The 17148-nt window shown below is 40.7% G+C and overlaps 1 protein-coding gene across 1 annotated transcript in view; it reads left to right on the top strand.

The window, feature by feature from the left end:
- The window catches only part of Cap-G (Chromosome associated protein G), an 18341-nt gene continuing 1193 nt past the window's right edge, over nt 1-17148 (top strand). The window contains exons 1-26 of the mRNA XM_074092220.1: nt 1-299; nt 804-974; nt 2032-2157; nt 3057-3205; nt 3795-3954; nt 4691-4872; nt 5321-5515; nt 5987-6147; nt 6700-6893; nt 7277-7375; nt 7661-7735; nt 8444-8572; nt 9108-9221; nt 9490-9664; nt 10053-10135; nt 10229-10346; nt 10430-10515; nt 10980-11099; nt 12025-12192; nt 12793-12889; nt 13022-13090; nt 13190-13303; nt 13677-13838; nt 14304-14471; nt 15464-15712; nt 16381-16517. Coding sequence (XP_073948321.1) covers nt 138-299; nt 804-974; nt 2032-2157; nt 3057-3205; nt 3795-3954; nt 4691-4872; nt 5321-5515; nt 5987-6147; nt 6700-6893; nt 7277-7375; nt 7661-7735; nt 8444-8572; nt 9108-9221; nt 9490-9664; nt 10053-10135; nt 10229-10346; nt 10430-10515; nt 10980-11099; nt 12025-12192; nt 12793-12889; nt 13022-13090; nt 13190-13303; nt 13677-13838; nt 14304-14471; nt 15464-15712; nt 16381-16517 — 3663 coding nt within the window. The 5' untranslated portion in view covers nt 1-137. The remainder of the gene's footprint in view (nt 300-803; nt 975-2031; nt 2158-3056; nt 3206-3794; nt 3955-4690; nt 4873-5320; nt 5516-5986; nt 6148-6699; nt 6894-7276; nt 7376-7660; nt 7736-8443; nt 8573-9107; nt 9222-9489; nt 9665-10052; nt 10136-10228; nt 10347-10429; nt 10516-10979; nt 11100-12024; nt 12193-12792; nt 12890-13021; nt 13091-13189; nt 13304-13676; nt 13839-14303; nt 14472-15463; nt 15713-16380; nt 16518-17148) is intronic.

Here is a 17148-nt window from a genome sequence, read left to right on the forward strand (position 1 = left end):
GAAATTTCAAATTAGATAAACAAGCCGCAACGGTCGTTTACTTGCTATAAAAATTATTTCTTCTTTTCATTACTTACATTTGTGGCAAGAATATTGTACAGTGTCTAGATTTATTGTACCCTGAAAATTTAAACAACATGCCTCCTTCGGAAGCAGATGTCCTGCAAAGTGTGGCTCTAAATAAGTCAAAGCCAAATCCTCGAAACATTACAACAATGTTTCAGATATTTCAAAACGTTCAACACAACGTTGTTCAGCACAAAAAGTATGCAAAGGAAATGACTAAACTTTACAAAAAGGTAAGTCAATATTATAATAGCATAAATATATTCTTTCCCAATCGTGAATGAAAATCCCAAACATCAAACGAAAATGCCTCGTAAACATCATTTTAATGAACTAAAAGAATTTCCTTGCTCACCCGCGACCTTACGATAGCTAAGCCTATGCAAAATATATATTATTCTGCATAAGCTTAGCTATCGTAAGGTCGCGGGAGAGCAAGGAAATTCTTTTAGTTCATTGATATGGACCTCCGCAAAGTAACGCCTGATTCAATAAATGATTATTTTATTGTTTATGTTAGTTATATGTGCATTTGAAACTATTTATTCATGAGTACACAAACAAGGGTGTATGTACAGTTACCTGCATTTATAATACCTGCCTCAGTGGAACATGCCAAAATATCTGTTGAAATAGTTATATCAGATAATTTGTTCAACAACAACTTTTTTGTGTTAGCTATTGGTGCTGGTGAATACACAGTGCTATCTTTTATTTTGTTTTTGTTAAATTTACAGACAGATGAAGAAGCATTCCGGGAGAGCTTCAAGAATGCCCTAATGTACTTATTTACCTTTGGAGATACCAGCACCAATGTGGACAGAGTCATCAAGTTTGTGGCCACTTTCTGCACCACACTGGATGACGAGGAAGAGTTCCTGTTGTTTATTATCAACATTATTTTTGATGTGAGTGTTTACTATGTCCTGTGAATACTTTTATGAGCGCATCCCAGTAGTTAGAGAAATGGACTATGAAGCTTGAGATCCCTGGTGCAATCCCCAGTTGGGTCAGATAGTTGTATGAAAAATATTAATCTTTATTCTTGTGGCTTGGATACAATATAGATAACATGTTGTATATATTTAAGGTTATTTATCTGCAACCTAGTACCTATTACTAGAGATGGGCTGAATGTGGTTAAACCAAATACAAAGTTCGGCCAAACATTTGGTAAAAATAAAAAAATTCGGCCGAACTTTGGTTCAATATCCTGCCTCTAGTAAAATTTAAATACAAGTAGATATATGAGTAGAGGTTGTTAAATGTAATTGTTGAGAACACCCTTTAACAATTAAAAATATTGCATGCTTAGTATGTATTGTGTGATAACTGTGCACCAAAAACTTTTTTTTTTTTATTTAATTTAAGTACTAAGTAATTGTAATCAAGATGTTTATTTCATTTTTGTTGCACATTGTACTGATATGCTTTCTATTAATTTCAGTCAAAATAGTACAAGTACATTCTTTTTTACTAGTGCCGAATGTTTGGCATTTTAATCGAAGTTCGGCTCATGCTGCCGAAATTAATTTAAACCGAATCTAAAACTAGCTTCGGCCCATCCTTACCTATTAGACAAGCTTTGCTTACCTTGGGACTAGGTCAATTGGTATCAAGTGTCCTGTGATATTCATTTCTCGTGTTCGGATACACACTACTGACATGATGCCAAAAAAAATTGCTCAAAATATAAATGTATTTAAACTCTTTATTGTATGAAATTTTTTAAAAATAAAAAATACAGATACAGAGAGAAGTACAAAGGTGAACTTATCCCTAATAAGGGATCTCTTATATACCTACACACTACAGACTTAACTTTATGCATATCACATGGAGGTGTGAATATTATTGTCATTGATAATTATCAGTAAGTTTCTTTATTACTTCCATACTGTGTGACCCATGTGGGAGAAAACTTAGTGATATAGCCAGTAAAGTAGAATAATTTTAATTTTACAGTGCCAATGTGTGTCTGGCCAGTCTGTCCGCTACAGAGCAAGTCAGTTGCTTGAAGCTGTGCTGTCTGCTCTTGGTGAGGATGCCTCTTTGGATGAAGACATCTGCAACAAGCTTCTTGTATCACAGGTATTAATTAATGCAGTGTCTTTCAATCTGTGGGTCGCGACCCCCCGGGGGGCGCGGATGCCCCTTAGGGGGGTCGCAGCCGCATCGTTATTGTGTATGATTAACAATGTTTATTATTATTAACATAAGATTAATACAAATAATTGTAAGTGCAGGTAAGCAGGGGGTCGCCAAATTATTTCCAGACCCAGGGGGGTCGCATCCTGAAAAAGTTTGAAAAATACTGAATGTATCTTGACAAAAAGTACCTCAACTTATCTAAGTTGGTGTTTATTATCAACTGTTGGCTCATAGACTATTACACAATGTTGATATCTCAACTTGATTAACCTCCTGAGGGCTGACGTAAAATTTCTGTTCTCACAATTTAAACCGAATGTCAATCAAGTAAAGTTCAAATTATATGTCATATATATATAATATGCCAGGCCCCACGAGGTTAAGCTACATTATAGTTGATCATTTGAATACCATCCTCATTATTTGCCTGTGGTTTTTGATGGTTTTGTGGTGGTAGTGTTGTACATACATTGATTTGAAAAATAGTTTCATAAATAGAAATTTAAGAAAAGTCCTCGAGTGGCGACCACAAACCGGAAGACGAAGCGTTGGCAGGCCTCCCACCCTGGGTGGACTGACGACATCGTGAAGTTGCGGAAAACCGATGGATGCAAGTGGCGAGTTGTCGTTCATTGTGGCGTTCTAAGGGGGAGGCCTTTGTTCAGCAGTGGACGTCTTCCGGCTGATGATGATGATGACTTCTATTTAAGTTTATATTTTCTACGATGACCTAGACCCATGGAACCTAGACGCATGGAACTCGTAGCAATTGCTACTCTTGCTACATGGCGAATGCACAACTGGTAGAGTAGGCTCTATCTAGCTATTATTGGCAACAGATGCAAAGGCTGCAAGACACGCGCGGCGCGGTGCGGTGCCGCGCGGCGCTCGCGCTGCAGCGGCTCCAGGACCCCAAGGATCCCGACGACGAGGTCACGCGGGCCTACCGGTTCCATATGAGCTGCGACCCCAGCGCTTCTGTTAGGAGGTACCGATTTCAATGTAATACAAACAATACAATACAATGACTCTTTATTGAACACAAAACATAGTAAGCAGTACAGGAAACACAGGTAAAGATTTTCCATAATAAGCAATAGGCGGCCTTATCAAAAACATGGTTTATTAAAAACATGTCTATTCAACGGTTTACTTACATCTCATCTCTGGTTTATATATCCTATCAGTGCCTATACGTTCCAGTGATGGGTACAAACCTCCTCTTATTTCAAGATGGGAGGGTGGGATTGTGCTGTAGTTCACAAAATTGATCCTTGAAATAATTTTCATAAGGTTTACTCAGAAATTATTCTGATATATGTATATGTATATGGATGATGCTGATGCATCTCGTACGAACGAAATATTTCCGGTTTTCATAATAGAAAGTGTTAAACGTTCTAAGAATCCCAAAATTGGTGCGCGTAATTTATAGATGGACACTACACGCAACGTTTTTGCGTAAAGGGCTAGAATTTAGTCCACAGTTGTGTAGCATCAACATCTGTAGCCATATATTTAGTCTACGATCACAGAAAAGTGCTGGTTAAGCACCCAAGTTATTTACAATTCCACAGGGCTATAGTAACGCAGATAGCGAAGTGCACCCGTAACGTGCCGTTCGTTCTGGAGCGACTCTGTGACGTGGACGAGGCGGTGCGTCGCGCGGCGTTCATGTACATCGCCGCCGTTAACGTGACACAGCTCAGGGTGCGGCAGAGAGTACACACGCTCAAGGTCAGTGTTATAGTGACACATAGCGAAGTGCACCCGTAACGTGCCGTTCGTTCTGGAGCGACTCTGTGACGTGGACGAGGCGGTGCGTCGCGCGGCGTTCATGTACATCGCCGCCGTTAACGTGACACAGCTCAGGGTGCGGCAGAGAGTACACACGCTCAAGGTCAGTGTTATAGTGACACATAGCGAAGTGCACCCGTAACGTGCCGTTCGTTCTGGAGCGACTCTGTGACGTGGACGAGGCGGTGCGGACAGGGATATTTGGAAATAATTCCGATCCGCATTAGCGATCCCTTCAAATAGCGAACCTACTGTGTTAAAAATAAAGTTGTGTTAAATACTTGTGATGTATAGATATCATTTAATAATATTGTAAATCGGTTTAAAAAAATATACCTCGTTGAGTTTCTTGCCGGATTCTTCTCAACAGAGGTTTTTCCGAACCGGTGGTAGTTTTTTTTTGACATTCGTAAGTGCTTGTTTTAGCCTAAATTGAATAAAGATATTTTGACTTTGACTTCATTTCGCAACGTTTCATTCCGCAAACTCTAATACAGTAAATATTTCAGGGCCATCGTGTAGAACCCTTTAGGTTGGGTTAGGTTAGTTTTAATAAAATCCGGAAATATTTACAGTTTCAGAAATATTACACAGTTGGGAAATGAGACAGGTTGCCAAACGTTATTCGCCAAAACATTAGTAAACCCTTAATCAATATAACCCATCTTCTCAACAGGTGGGCCTATCGGAGCGCAGCACTCGCGTTCGCCGCGTGGTCGAAGAGATACTCATCCCCGGCTGGCTCAGCACTTTCGAGGGCAATATCATTGATCTACTGAAGGCCATACGTTTGGACAATGCACAGGATGCCAAGGACTCGCAATATGTCGCTGCGAAACTGCTCGAGTCTCTGTTCAAGTAAGATATTTTGATCATAGCATACCTAATGTGATGTTGGATATCCTATGGCAAATATTATAAATGCGAAAGTTTGGATGTTTGTTACTCCATTTCGTAAAAATGTTTACGCAGTTTTGGATCAAATTTGGACGACTAGTGGGGTTAGTACGTACGAGTCGTTCACTAACCGCACTGGTCTGCGGGGCTACTGCGAAATTCGGAAATCGAAGTTCGTATTGTTCCGCCCCTCTCACTCTTGTATTATTTAATATTAGCGTCAGCGAGACAGCAATAAACGAAGTTCGAATTTTGCCCTTCGTAGTATAGGGCCTGGCCTAACTACTGTATCTCAGTAACACAATCATCAACAAACAACAGTACAATGTTTTCTGACAAAGGTTTACGTGTCAAAAAGGAACATAATACGAGTAAACACTTGTATAGTAAGGTTTCACAATCTCTCCAGACGTCTCCCAATCTCCGAGCTCCTGGTATGGCTGCCTACGGAGAAGTCCCTCCGTCTCATCCCCGCGGAGAAGCTAAACAAGGAGACGGCTTGGTACTGGCGCCACCTGGCCGAGCATCTGCAGAGGATCGATGACGATGAGACCCTAGAGACTGTGCTGCCTGACTTGGTCGTGCTCACGGGGTACATCAGGGCGTGAGTATTATTAGGACCATCAGCCAAATATGTTGTCTACCACCCTAAGGTTGATTATCGTTTATAAATGGTGTAAAAAAATCCTGTACTATAATTTAACCCACATTAAGGCTATCAATAATACGATACAAGTGGAAAAATATTAAAAAAGATAAAGTTTTGTGTAGAAGTTGTCACAAGAATACTATATCGAGTTTATCTGCATACAAAACATTTTATTTTTATTTTCGATGTACAAAATTAAAATAAATTAAAGTCGTTTACGATTTTAATGTAATATGTGTAGGTATTGTTACAATGGTTTGTCAAATAAATAAATAAAAAAACAATAAATGGATTACATTAAAATATACAAAATTTTCACCTTCACCTATAAACCAGAGTAGTCTGGAGATATGGATATCGAAACAATAATTGAGCAGATTTTTCATATACAACTATTAAAAACAAATTCTAATCACCTTGTCCCAGCATCGTGGAGTCCCCGTGCCCATCGGAATCTGAAGAGCCAGTGGCGTTTAGCACGCGCCAGTACGTGCTCCACGAACTTGGTTGCATGCTGCGAGTGTACGACGCCACCGACCCTGCCGGCCGCGGCGCACTGCAGACTCTCATCAGCGATGTGCTCACTGGTAACACCAATAAAAAACTATATGCTTGGGTCTGGTGAACAAGTTTTATAGTATAGTACTACCACGAATATTAGTTAGAGCTGGTTCCCACTTGTCGAATGTCAGGCTCCGACCTGCAAGCAATGCGAACAGCATCATACTTATAGGCGAGCGAGACTCGACACGTTTTTTTCCGGACTTAAAGAGCTGGCAATACACAAGATATTTCTTGTTGGCACCGACACAAAATCAGTGTCGGGCAAGTGTGAATGTGAATAGTTTCATACTTATAAATTTTTTACATTGGGAACTAGCTTTTACTTGGACAATCTTCGATCGCGCAGAGGGATTTTCACAGATGCTGAATTACATCGAACGTCAGCACCAGTTTAATAAAAACCTTGTCTGAAACTGATAAATTCTTGCTCATAATGTGTGAATTAAAACTGATGCGTCGTCGCCACCGTCGAACAAAATTCAAACTTTGACCGATGATTGCTGAAGATTTTATTCGCACGGGCACACTGCCTTGCAATATGATAAAATGTTTTACCAAACGTTCGACTTCACCAGGTGACTACGGGCACCTCAGCGCAGACGTGATCCGGTCCCTTGTATCAGCTTTGGAACTGGTGTTCCCCGAGCTGTCTCCTCGCATGGAGGTGGTTTGCGGCGTGATATCAGCGCTGCGAGACCCGCCGGAGCCCGAAGCGCCGCCGCCGCCGCCGCCCCCGGTCCAGGTCGACTGCGCCCAAATAAAAATGCAGGTGAGTTGAATTTTGAACTTGAGCTATACCAAGGGCTATTAAAGAGTGGCTACTTCAAACAGTTTAACCGTCATTTTGTCAACTCCTGTCCTGTCAAGAGGGCGTATCTTTGTCAGTTAAATTGTTTCAAACGCATATAAGTTTTTGTTAAAAACATACATTTTTATCACAAGCTTTTTGCTGACTCTACTTGCATTGCATTGTCATTCAACTTACATATGTATAGCAAATATTTCCTTCGTTGATTATTTTGCTTTTTTCTTGCGCAAACTTTTCTTTTTGTGACAACAGCGTACCGTAATCAGCTTATGATATATTTTCTTACATAATTTTTTGTTTTTTCTTAGTATCTTCTTGCTACATTTTTATTTATTTTATTTTAGCGAGCACGCCTTCGCGTTTCACTCAACGTAGCAATTGAAGCGCAGGAAGAGGCCGTTAGGGAGGAAAACTACGCGCTCGCTGCCGAGTGCAAAGCTAAGGTAAGCTGCCATGTACAGACCTGCTTTATTCCTAACTAAGTACTAAAAGATTAAAAAACTCGAAAATCGAACATAGTGCAAATACGCGTAACTAACATTGGATAATTACACGTTTCTAATTTTACTCTAAATTCGTTGAAACAAAACAAATACGGAAGTAAAAACCATCGCCAGAATACTGGATGTGGTGCAGACACGCGGTATTTACGTATTAGATAAGTGGATTTGCACTGTCCTCCGACGATGTGTGAAAATATACGTAATACTTGAATTTTTTTTTTTTAGGTAGCGGATATACAGAAACAGTTAGAAGAACTCGGTGCTCAGGCGACGCCCCAGCCTCCTCCCCCTCCCGTACCTGTAAGTAATTGGTCTGTAATGTTTTATTTTTTTATTAGCAGGTTTCATTTCAGAACTGAAAAAAGAAAGCGTTCATTTAAAAATTAGTCGAAATAATAGGGAATATTACTGCAATTAACTGCCGTCAGAGTGCAGCACTAGCACAAACCGTAAACAGTTTTTTGAGTAGGTATCTTAAATATCCGTAGGATGACATAATATCATATTATTTCGTTTCGAGCGAAGTCCATAGTCGGCAATAGAGAGCGCTGCTGTCAACTTTCAGATCAGGTCCCTTAGTCGCCTTATGCGACACCCACGGAAAGAGATTGGCTTCAAGTTTGGTCCCATATAGGGGATATTACTGCATTGTTCTGTCGTCTGAATGCAGCACTAGCACAAACCGTAAACGTCTTAAATGTCCGTAGGATGCCATAACATCATATTAGTTATTATTTCAATTATTTTTTTGGACATAACTCTATCGTTACTATCGATGTTAATATCATGTTATTTTGTTACTAATAAAATATGCCATGATCCGTCATGGCGACAAACTATAAAGACAACTGACGTTATCGTGGCGGTTTGTTTACGGTTTGTGCTAGTGTCGCCCCCTGCGCAGAGCTTTGCGGAATATTCCCTATTTATTATCCATGTATACTAATTCCTTTTTTTAGTTTTTCCTCATGGTAATATGTAGAGCTATAGTCACAATGTTTTTCTTAGACAATAAGAGAGAAGCAGTCGGATCCTGAGACCCTGACTAAGTGTCTGACCATTCTGAACTGCGCGCTGGACACGCCACAACTCACGGCCGTCACTCCGATGCTGCAGACGATATTCAACGACCTAGAAGTGAGTGAATAGAGTACTTAATTCACATAATTTATAAAAAAACATTTGACTGATCAGTCAAAAATTATATGTATGAGCCAGCCCTAGTTTTTATCGACTGTTTAGTCGATGGCGTGCGCACGTCAATACAATGCAATACATATTGAGCGTTTGCATAAGCGTGAAGATAGACAGACGTATTTTCGCATTTATGATACGAGTATTAGTAAGGTCCAGTAAAGATAAGTCTGGGTCGATCAACTTTTTCTGAGTCAGTCTTTAAACCGTAAGTTTATAGGATTCAAATTTGCCAAACACGCATTTTTGTGGTAGTTTTAAGCCTCTTCTATAATTGGGCATCAAATAAGCGTGTTAGTATAATGTGACACAACATTTCTTCTATTAAACTGTACTACTTTTGTCCCCTCGCTGACGGGACAGAATAACAACAAGAAATTGTTGATCCACCCGTCTTAATTAACATAGTACGTCAGCCTTTATGTTAAAGAACGATAGTGTTCTATATAGCTTTGAAAATTAACTATTTTTGATTTAGGTCGAGATTTTCCAAAACCCTGACGTCTTGGAAGCTGCCTTGGAAACAGTCGCTCTGTTCGGAATGTTGGATAAGAACTTCGCCAAAGATAATAAATCATTCTTCTTCGCAAATGTAAGTATAGTGTGGAACGGTGGTTGTGTTGTTCTTAGGGGGGCGGTGATAGTTTGGTTTGTGTGATTTGTGTGTGTTCTTGCAGTGTGTAGTTGGAGTTCACACATTAGTTGCATAGACTATAGACGCAGCTATCATAAGGACGCGGGTGAGCAAAGTAGGTAATTGTTTCTAGTTCATTGATGACCTCCGCAAAGTTGACTGATTCGATTAATTACGGTAAGAATAAAATAGGCTAACTAGCTAACAAAGAAAAAAAAACTTTCAGCTCATAGACACTTCGAACGAGCAAGTAGTATCGACGGTGCTACGTTGTATAGTCGACTTGATGTGCGTCCACGGGGCGAGGGTTTTCGAGGACGAGTCCACCGAGCTCAGGGACGACTCCAAAAACGAGTCCAGAAGCAAACGGAAGAGCTATATCGACGCTATCGATGAAGATGGTATGTCTGACACAATAATATGTATAAACAACAGGTTTCACGTGTTTTAATGTTCCACGTAAGCTGCGGCGAATAGGTCCAACGACATAATGAAAATCAACAGATCTATGACTCAAACTCGTAAATATCAAATATTAAGAAATTCGAATTAACATTTTAGATACATATAAATTAGATATTCCAATGTCATAAAATTTCGTATTTGAGGTTTAGTCAGAGACCCTTCAAAATGTCTATGTAGGTATGATGATCACAGTCATTTTCATTATTCAGTCCGAAGTTAAGTGTCTTTCTCTCTTTCCCTTTCTCTCTGTATCGATCTTATGCGATTTACTTTGCTTTTATGTACGTACATTTATATATATAAAAAAAAACCTTTAACTTGCAGGTACAATTTCTGAGTCGGCTTTATCCATGTCTCCAACCCACGGCACAGTTATTGAGATGTTATTAAAAATAATGGATAGTCCAGTAAGTATACTAAACGATGTATTCAATTCAACAACAATCATCCTGCGTAGATTTTAATTTAACGTTATCAATAACTAAATTGTTTTTTTCTAGTGTGCATCATACAGACTGATCATAGTTGAAGGACTTTGTCGCCTTCTGCACCTTGGTCAGATAGAATCATCCGCTATACTGAGCCGACTAATGCTTCTGTGGTTCAATCCTGCTACAGGTAGTATCTTTAATTTTTCTATATTTAATTAAAAAAAAATGTTTAGGTTTACTTTCTTATTTTGTTTTTTATTTATTTTTTAGTGGATGAGGATATGCTACGTCAGACCATTGGAGTATTTTTTCAAACTTTCCCCACCAACGTTGAGGGTGCACAAGAACAGATCCAGGTATTTTTTAGACACTAAAACACGCTTATCATTTGTTAATACATTTGAACTTTAATGATTGAATTAAAACGAACGTAACAAAGATACCGTTTGAATAAATATGAAAGATTGAAAGATACCGTTTTGTGAGTTACGCACATTTTTTTACACATCTAGTAGTAGTGTTCTGTTACTGACTGTTCCTATGTATAAAGGTACTATATGTAGGTCGATGCTCAAGAACTGGCACGAATGAATTGAATGAGTGAATAATAATGTCTATGCGTGCATCACAAAATTATTAAATAACAATATTTGATAATCGAGTTATGAAAAGTATTATGTACATGTTTACAAAATATTAGATAGCGCCCCTATAAGAATGGCCCTCACACAGTTGTAAATTGACTTATAAGTTATCAACTCTCTAACTGCAAATCGAAGGTGATAATCGCGAGAACGTTTCTATGTTATGCATATTTCAGAAAGCAACATTGCCGACGCTCCGAGCGCTCGCCAACGCGCCAACCAGCTCGCCCCTTGCCGAGATCGACCAAGAGGCAGTCGTCAGGTTCATTGTCTCACTTACACGCATCAATCACGAGGTAATTATGATACTAAGAGATTTGAGCGTGGAGTTGCGACCACAGTACTAATAAAGTAGAATAGGAATGTCAAGCAAGGCGCCTATCACTTAATGTGGCTGAAAAGCCTTAAATACTATATTTATTTGCTAAATTCTGTCTGTAAGTTAATTGCTGATATTGCTGGTTTTAAAAGATTAGTTAAAAATAATTCATTTTATTGATGAATGATGAGTACCGTAATGAAATAAAATGTATAAAAATATATATTATTATTTAAATTACCAGGTAGGCTACTCCGAAACTCGAAATTCGTGTCGTGCGGTCCCTCTGACACTTATACTGTTTGATACGAGAGCGAGAGGGACCGCACGACACGACTTTCGAGTTTCGGAGTAGCCCTGCTGGCATTAGGAAGCAATGATAGGTGCCTGTATCTAGGCTGTTCTTTGGTCAAGTATTCCTTTGTACTGTTAATGTGTTGGTCTAGCCGTTAATTCTCCTAGCACAGCTTTTGAGCTAATAGTTTAGTTTTTTTAGGGCTCCATACCTCAAAAAGAAAAAACAGAACGGAACGTTGTTCGTCCGTCCGTTCGTCTGTCAAGACTCATTTTCTCAGGAACGCGTGGAGGTATCAAGCTGCAATTAATATCAAATACCCAACGCAATCAAAAGATACAGCCGTTTATGCTGAAAATTTTCGACACTCGTAAGGAAATCAAAACCTACAGGGTACTTCCCGTGAACTCAGAATCTTGAAATTTGGTACAAAGGAACGTCTTATAGTACAGATAAAACAAAAATTGCGAAAAGCATAAATTTTTAGTTACATCATATAATTAAAATATTTGTACGGAACCCTCGGTGCGCGAGTCCGACTCGCACTTGGCCGGTTTTTATTTTATTTATAATAGCGACTTCTTCCACATGTTTCTTCGTTCACCAGCTGACTGACAGCCAAGGCTCGATGGCGATGATCCTGTGCAGCTACCTGGTGCGGCGGCCGGCGGCGTCCGAGGTGGGACTGGCGTGCCGTATGCTCGCTCTGCTCTCGCCGCCGCGCGACGCGAGACAAGCCGCCGAGCTGGCTGTCATGCTGAAGGACCTGTGTCTTGTGAGTGCTTTAAAGAAACGTATGCTTGGCCGGTTGAACAACCTTGTCTCAGTAAGCCATCATTGTAATCGACGAGGATGTTTAAAGGTTTTATTATAGATCGAGCGTCCGGCGGCTAACATCGTAACTATATAGTTTTGTTACAAATTACAAATTTTCATGTAACTTCCAATGATCGTGTTGTATTTGTATGTTTGAAAACAATTTTACTGGTCAAATTGACTTGCAATTTTAGTTTCGAGTATAGAGGTCCGTCAAAAATGACATATCTTATTAGCATTTATTTATATTTGTTAATATGGTGCACCGCTAAGCTGAAGTGGGACTGGGCTGGACATGTCTGCCGCATGCATCCAGACCGATGGTCACGAATCATTACCGAATGGGTTCCGAAGGATGGCCAAAGGAGCAGAGGCAGATCCAAGAGGAAATGGCGGGACGACCTGAGCGCTTTTCAGCTCGATTGGCAGGTGCATGCTAAAAATATCCACTAAAACGAGTACCTACTACATTTTCCTAGCCTGATTTTCCTTGCACACCGCTCTGCCTCTTCGGACGCCTCTGGTGGATGGTATACAATTTTTATTTGGTTTATTCCAGAAATTACCTGACAAACAATCAACGCGCAATCTTACTCGGTATTTGGGCGCAATTGAAGCCTCTGAGCGACTAACCATGAACAAAATGTCAACTACAGGTAAAGCTATAAACCATACCATAGCGTAATAATTTTTTATAGTGGGCAGAGTTCTAACTGCCTACTAAACACACCTTTTGCAGATATGTAACAAAATTTAATTTCGATTTATGGGTTTTCATATTATTTTAGGTATCACAGAAGGTACAATGCAAGCGGATGACACTTTTGCTCACGTAGGGCGTATCACAACATCTTTACGTAAGTACCTTATATACTCTATGTATCTTACATGAAATCACAACACAAATGAAATTTTATAAAATAAGCTGAATCAACATGGTTTATTCTTGCCCACAGCCACAGGCCAACCTCTCGCTAGAAGCACGCACGTTGTTATTAACGAAACAGTAGAGGAAGAGGTCGAGATTGACGAGACTTCGCCCTCTGACGCTGTCTCAAACATTAATGAAGGTTGGTAGCACTCCATATGTGAATGACGGCACAATAGAAAACAGGGCATCGGTCCTTGATGCCTTCGAGATCGATCTCATCATGAGATTATGTGTATATTGGAAGGCAAGGTTATTTAGGAGCTACGCACGAACCGCCCGAGCGTTTATTCGAAGTCACGGGCAACGGCTAGTTTAGGTATAAAAAACTTAATAAAATTCCGCTTTTTTTTAAATAATTATTAGGATTTTTTTAGGTAGGCAAGTGTGCTCCATCTTGGTCTATACACCTTCGCTTACCATCAGGCGTACTCGTGGTCAAACGCAAGCCTATTTTTGTATAAATAAAAAAATGACGATACCAAGGTTTAGCAAATTAACTCATTCATCTTTAGGCACAGAAATTCCACAAAATGCTGAAGCTGCCAGCCCGGAAGCGGAAGTGTCTCCTGACTTTATCCCAGACTCGCAGCCCCAAGCTGAGGCAGTGGAGGCCGCCGGCGATCAGAGCGACAGCAGCGGCGTGTCACCGGTTAAAAAGGCCAAAGTCACTAAAGGTCCGTTAGCATATTCTGACGTAATAATTAACTGACATGGCTTATAGTTGTCCTATATTATTGTAAATGCTGAGAGAAAATGATTTTAATATTGCACGCCCAGTTAGGGTAGAACATAAGAACATCCTGTACCACTAAAACATTTTGTATTGTATTGACCATGTTCTGGCAATAAAGATATTTGTATTTGTTACTAACTTCTTCAATGCCGACGACGAATCTATCCGTCTGAGAGTACAGCGTAAGAGCAGGGCCCTACTGGTGCGTTGCGTGGCGTTGAGTCGGATTACCGCACTGTATGCCACCACCTGCGTTGCGTTAATGCACGACGCTATATCGCATTAGGAACTGGTGTGTGCCATATTGCCACCGTCTTCTGTTTTTTTATTGTGGGTCGTATTTTTTCCTTTCAAATTGAAAACTCTATGTAAGAAGAATTATGTGACAATGTATTGTGTTATTCAGGCAAAAAGAAAAAACTTTCAATAACTAAACAAGGAAGCGGCTCCGACAGTACAAAAGCTGGCCGTGCCAAAGAGAAGAAAACTAAAGCACAAGCATCGCAAGAGGAAACAGAAAAAGGTGGCATTAAAAGGAGCCGGTCTCAGCGATCTGTTGCTGATGTGGAACGAGGTATGATAGTATAAAGGACTACTATTACTAGATACTGTGTAGTTTTAGCCCAGCCCCGCAAGAGTGTTGCTCGGGCTTAACGCATTCACTGCCACCGACGCATATATGCGTCACCGTGACTTTCACCCTGTGCCGCTGTTATAATTATTCATACATTTTGAAGGCACATGTGCGTTGGTGGCACCTGTGGTCAGTCAAGTCAGGTGGCAGTGAGTTAAACTCGAAACACTTTTTTTTTACAGCATACAAAGTTCGCTATTACAGCAGACAAAAGAGCAGACGGTTCACTTGATGTTAAGTGATTACCGTCGCCCATAGACATCGGCAGCACCATCAGGACTGCAGATGCGTTGCCGGAACTCGTTTCACTACAGATAAGATCAAGCTAGATTGATTGCTCGCTCCCGTAAACCCCCCCCCCCCTTTCTATCTGATGAAAACAATTCCTTTAGTGTTTTTCCCTTAGTCATCATTTCAGCCGAAAGACGTCCACTGCAGGACATAGGCCTCCCCCAAGGCTCTCCACTCAGACCGGTCTTGTGCTTTTCGCATCCACCGCGATCCCGCGATCTTAACCAGGTCGTCGCTCCATCTTGTTGGAGGCCTACCGACAGCTCGTATCCCGGTCCGCGGACGCCATTCGAGAACCTTTTGACCCCATCGGCCTTCAGTCCTGCGAGCAATGTGCCTCGCCCATTGCCACTTCAGTTTCGCAATTCTTCGGGCTATGTCGGTAACCTTTGTTCTACTGCGGATATCCTCATTTCTGATTCTATCCCGCAGAGAAACCCCGAGCATAGCCCTCTCCATAGCCTTTTGAGTGACTTTGAGCTTCCTCATGAGGCCCATCGTTAACGCCTACGTCTCAGATCCGTATGTCATCACTGGCAACACACACTGGTCAAAGATTTTTGACTTCAAACACTGCGGTTTCCCTTAGTGTGGCACTGAAATTCTCTACATTTGAACTAACGAAACGTATTTTTGTACAGCCTTAAAAGCAAAAGCGTCGAAATCTACGAAAGCGCCACCAAAATCGCCGTCACCTCCGAAATCACCAACCCCGCCTCTCCAGGACATAGACGCATCGAACATCACCATACGCAAGTCTTCTAGAGTGTTCCAGTCCAGTTCCAGTACAGACTCGGACGGCTCCAATAAGGTTGACAAGAAGAAAGAAATCGAGGCTAAAGGAAATAAAGGGACGAAAAAAGATAATGTGAAAAAAGGGAAGAAAACAGGTAAGCTGGCTGATTTTATCAATCCTCTAATTGCATATAGTGGCTGAGCATGATCCACAATATACACCTTCGTGCAGAGGCGGGAGGAAGGCGTGGGCGATGTGAAACCACCCCTGCTAATATAGAAACCTTGCGACTCTGGTTTCCCATTTTTTGTTCTATAAAAATCTTCCTGTCACACCAACCCGTAGCACCATTAGAGTCTTGCAAAATATAGCTTGACCACTCCTGCCGCTGCCTTCTTGCTGTTTAAGTCAAATTTAAGCTGAATTCTTATATTACTATACACACATGATGTGATTTTGTGTATGAAAATAAACTTTGTTATGTATCAAATATAAATTAAAGAAATGAATTCTTAATTACTTTTGGGTACAATACGCATGGTGGCACTTTTATTTAAACTGCCAACATTTCGAAATAAATACAGGATAGTAAATCATATTCAAACAAAGATACAGGTTGATTCACAAGAGCTGGAACATTACTTTCGTTTAATCCATTAGTGCCAGCTTTTGTGCACACGTAAATCGCGCACACGTACAAGATGCACGATGTTTCAGTTGTAATGGTTTACTGTCCTGTATTTACTTTGTCCATAGCATGGACCCGTTGTAACCGCATTAGACTACCTATAATAGGCACTAACTCATTTATGTTGTCAACAGTAACCAAAACCGCGAGCAAACCGCAAACCCGCGCGTCCACGAGTTCACGCAGCAGCGCGGGCAGCTTCCACTATCCCGGCGAAGACGACTCTGCGGACGAGACAGAACTGCATACCATTGTCTACGACAACGATGTGGTACGTCTATTACATTCACAACTCGGTTTCCACCGGGTTGCCTATATTTTTTAAGTGACGTTAGTATTAACAAGTATGATATACCTAGGTCGTCTACGTGAACTGCAAAGTGTCCCATCCGCAGGTACCTACCTCATGTTTCTCCCGCTCTACGGGTTATCTGACGAAAATTTTCACACCACACCTCTGTTAAGGTGCTTTTTCACCGGCGAGGCGAGACGAGACGAGAATTGAAATAAAATTTGTATGCATTCTCGCGCGCCCGTCGCGAGCCGCCGCGGGCCGGGTCAATCAACTTTTTTACCGACACTAATCTGTCCGCGACATTTATCAAACAATTGCAGATTTTTGTAAGTAAACATGTTTTTTCTGTAATTTAATAGATGGTGTACATGAATACATGCCATCCTACGTAAGTTGAAGCTATTAAACCGTGAAATATCTTATTGGAAGTACGATTTTTTGGTAACGCTAGAGACAATTTTGGTAACGCAGGAGACGCCAAAAGTGTCGGTAAAATAGTTGATTGACCCGGCCGCCGCGGGCGCCGCCATACAAATTTCAATTCTCGTCTCGCCTCTCCGGTGGAAAATCACCATTACACATAGGTCCAATCTGCTATAAACTATGT

Source organism: Choristoneura fumiferana, chromosome 9 (genome assembly GCF_025370935.1).
Source record: "Choristoneura fumiferana chromosome 9, NRCan_CFum_1, whole genome shotgun sequence".
In the NCBI taxonomy this organism is placed as follows: domain Eukaryota; kingdom Metazoa; phylum Arthropoda; class Insecta; order Lepidoptera; family Tortricidae; genus Choristoneura; species Choristoneura fumiferana.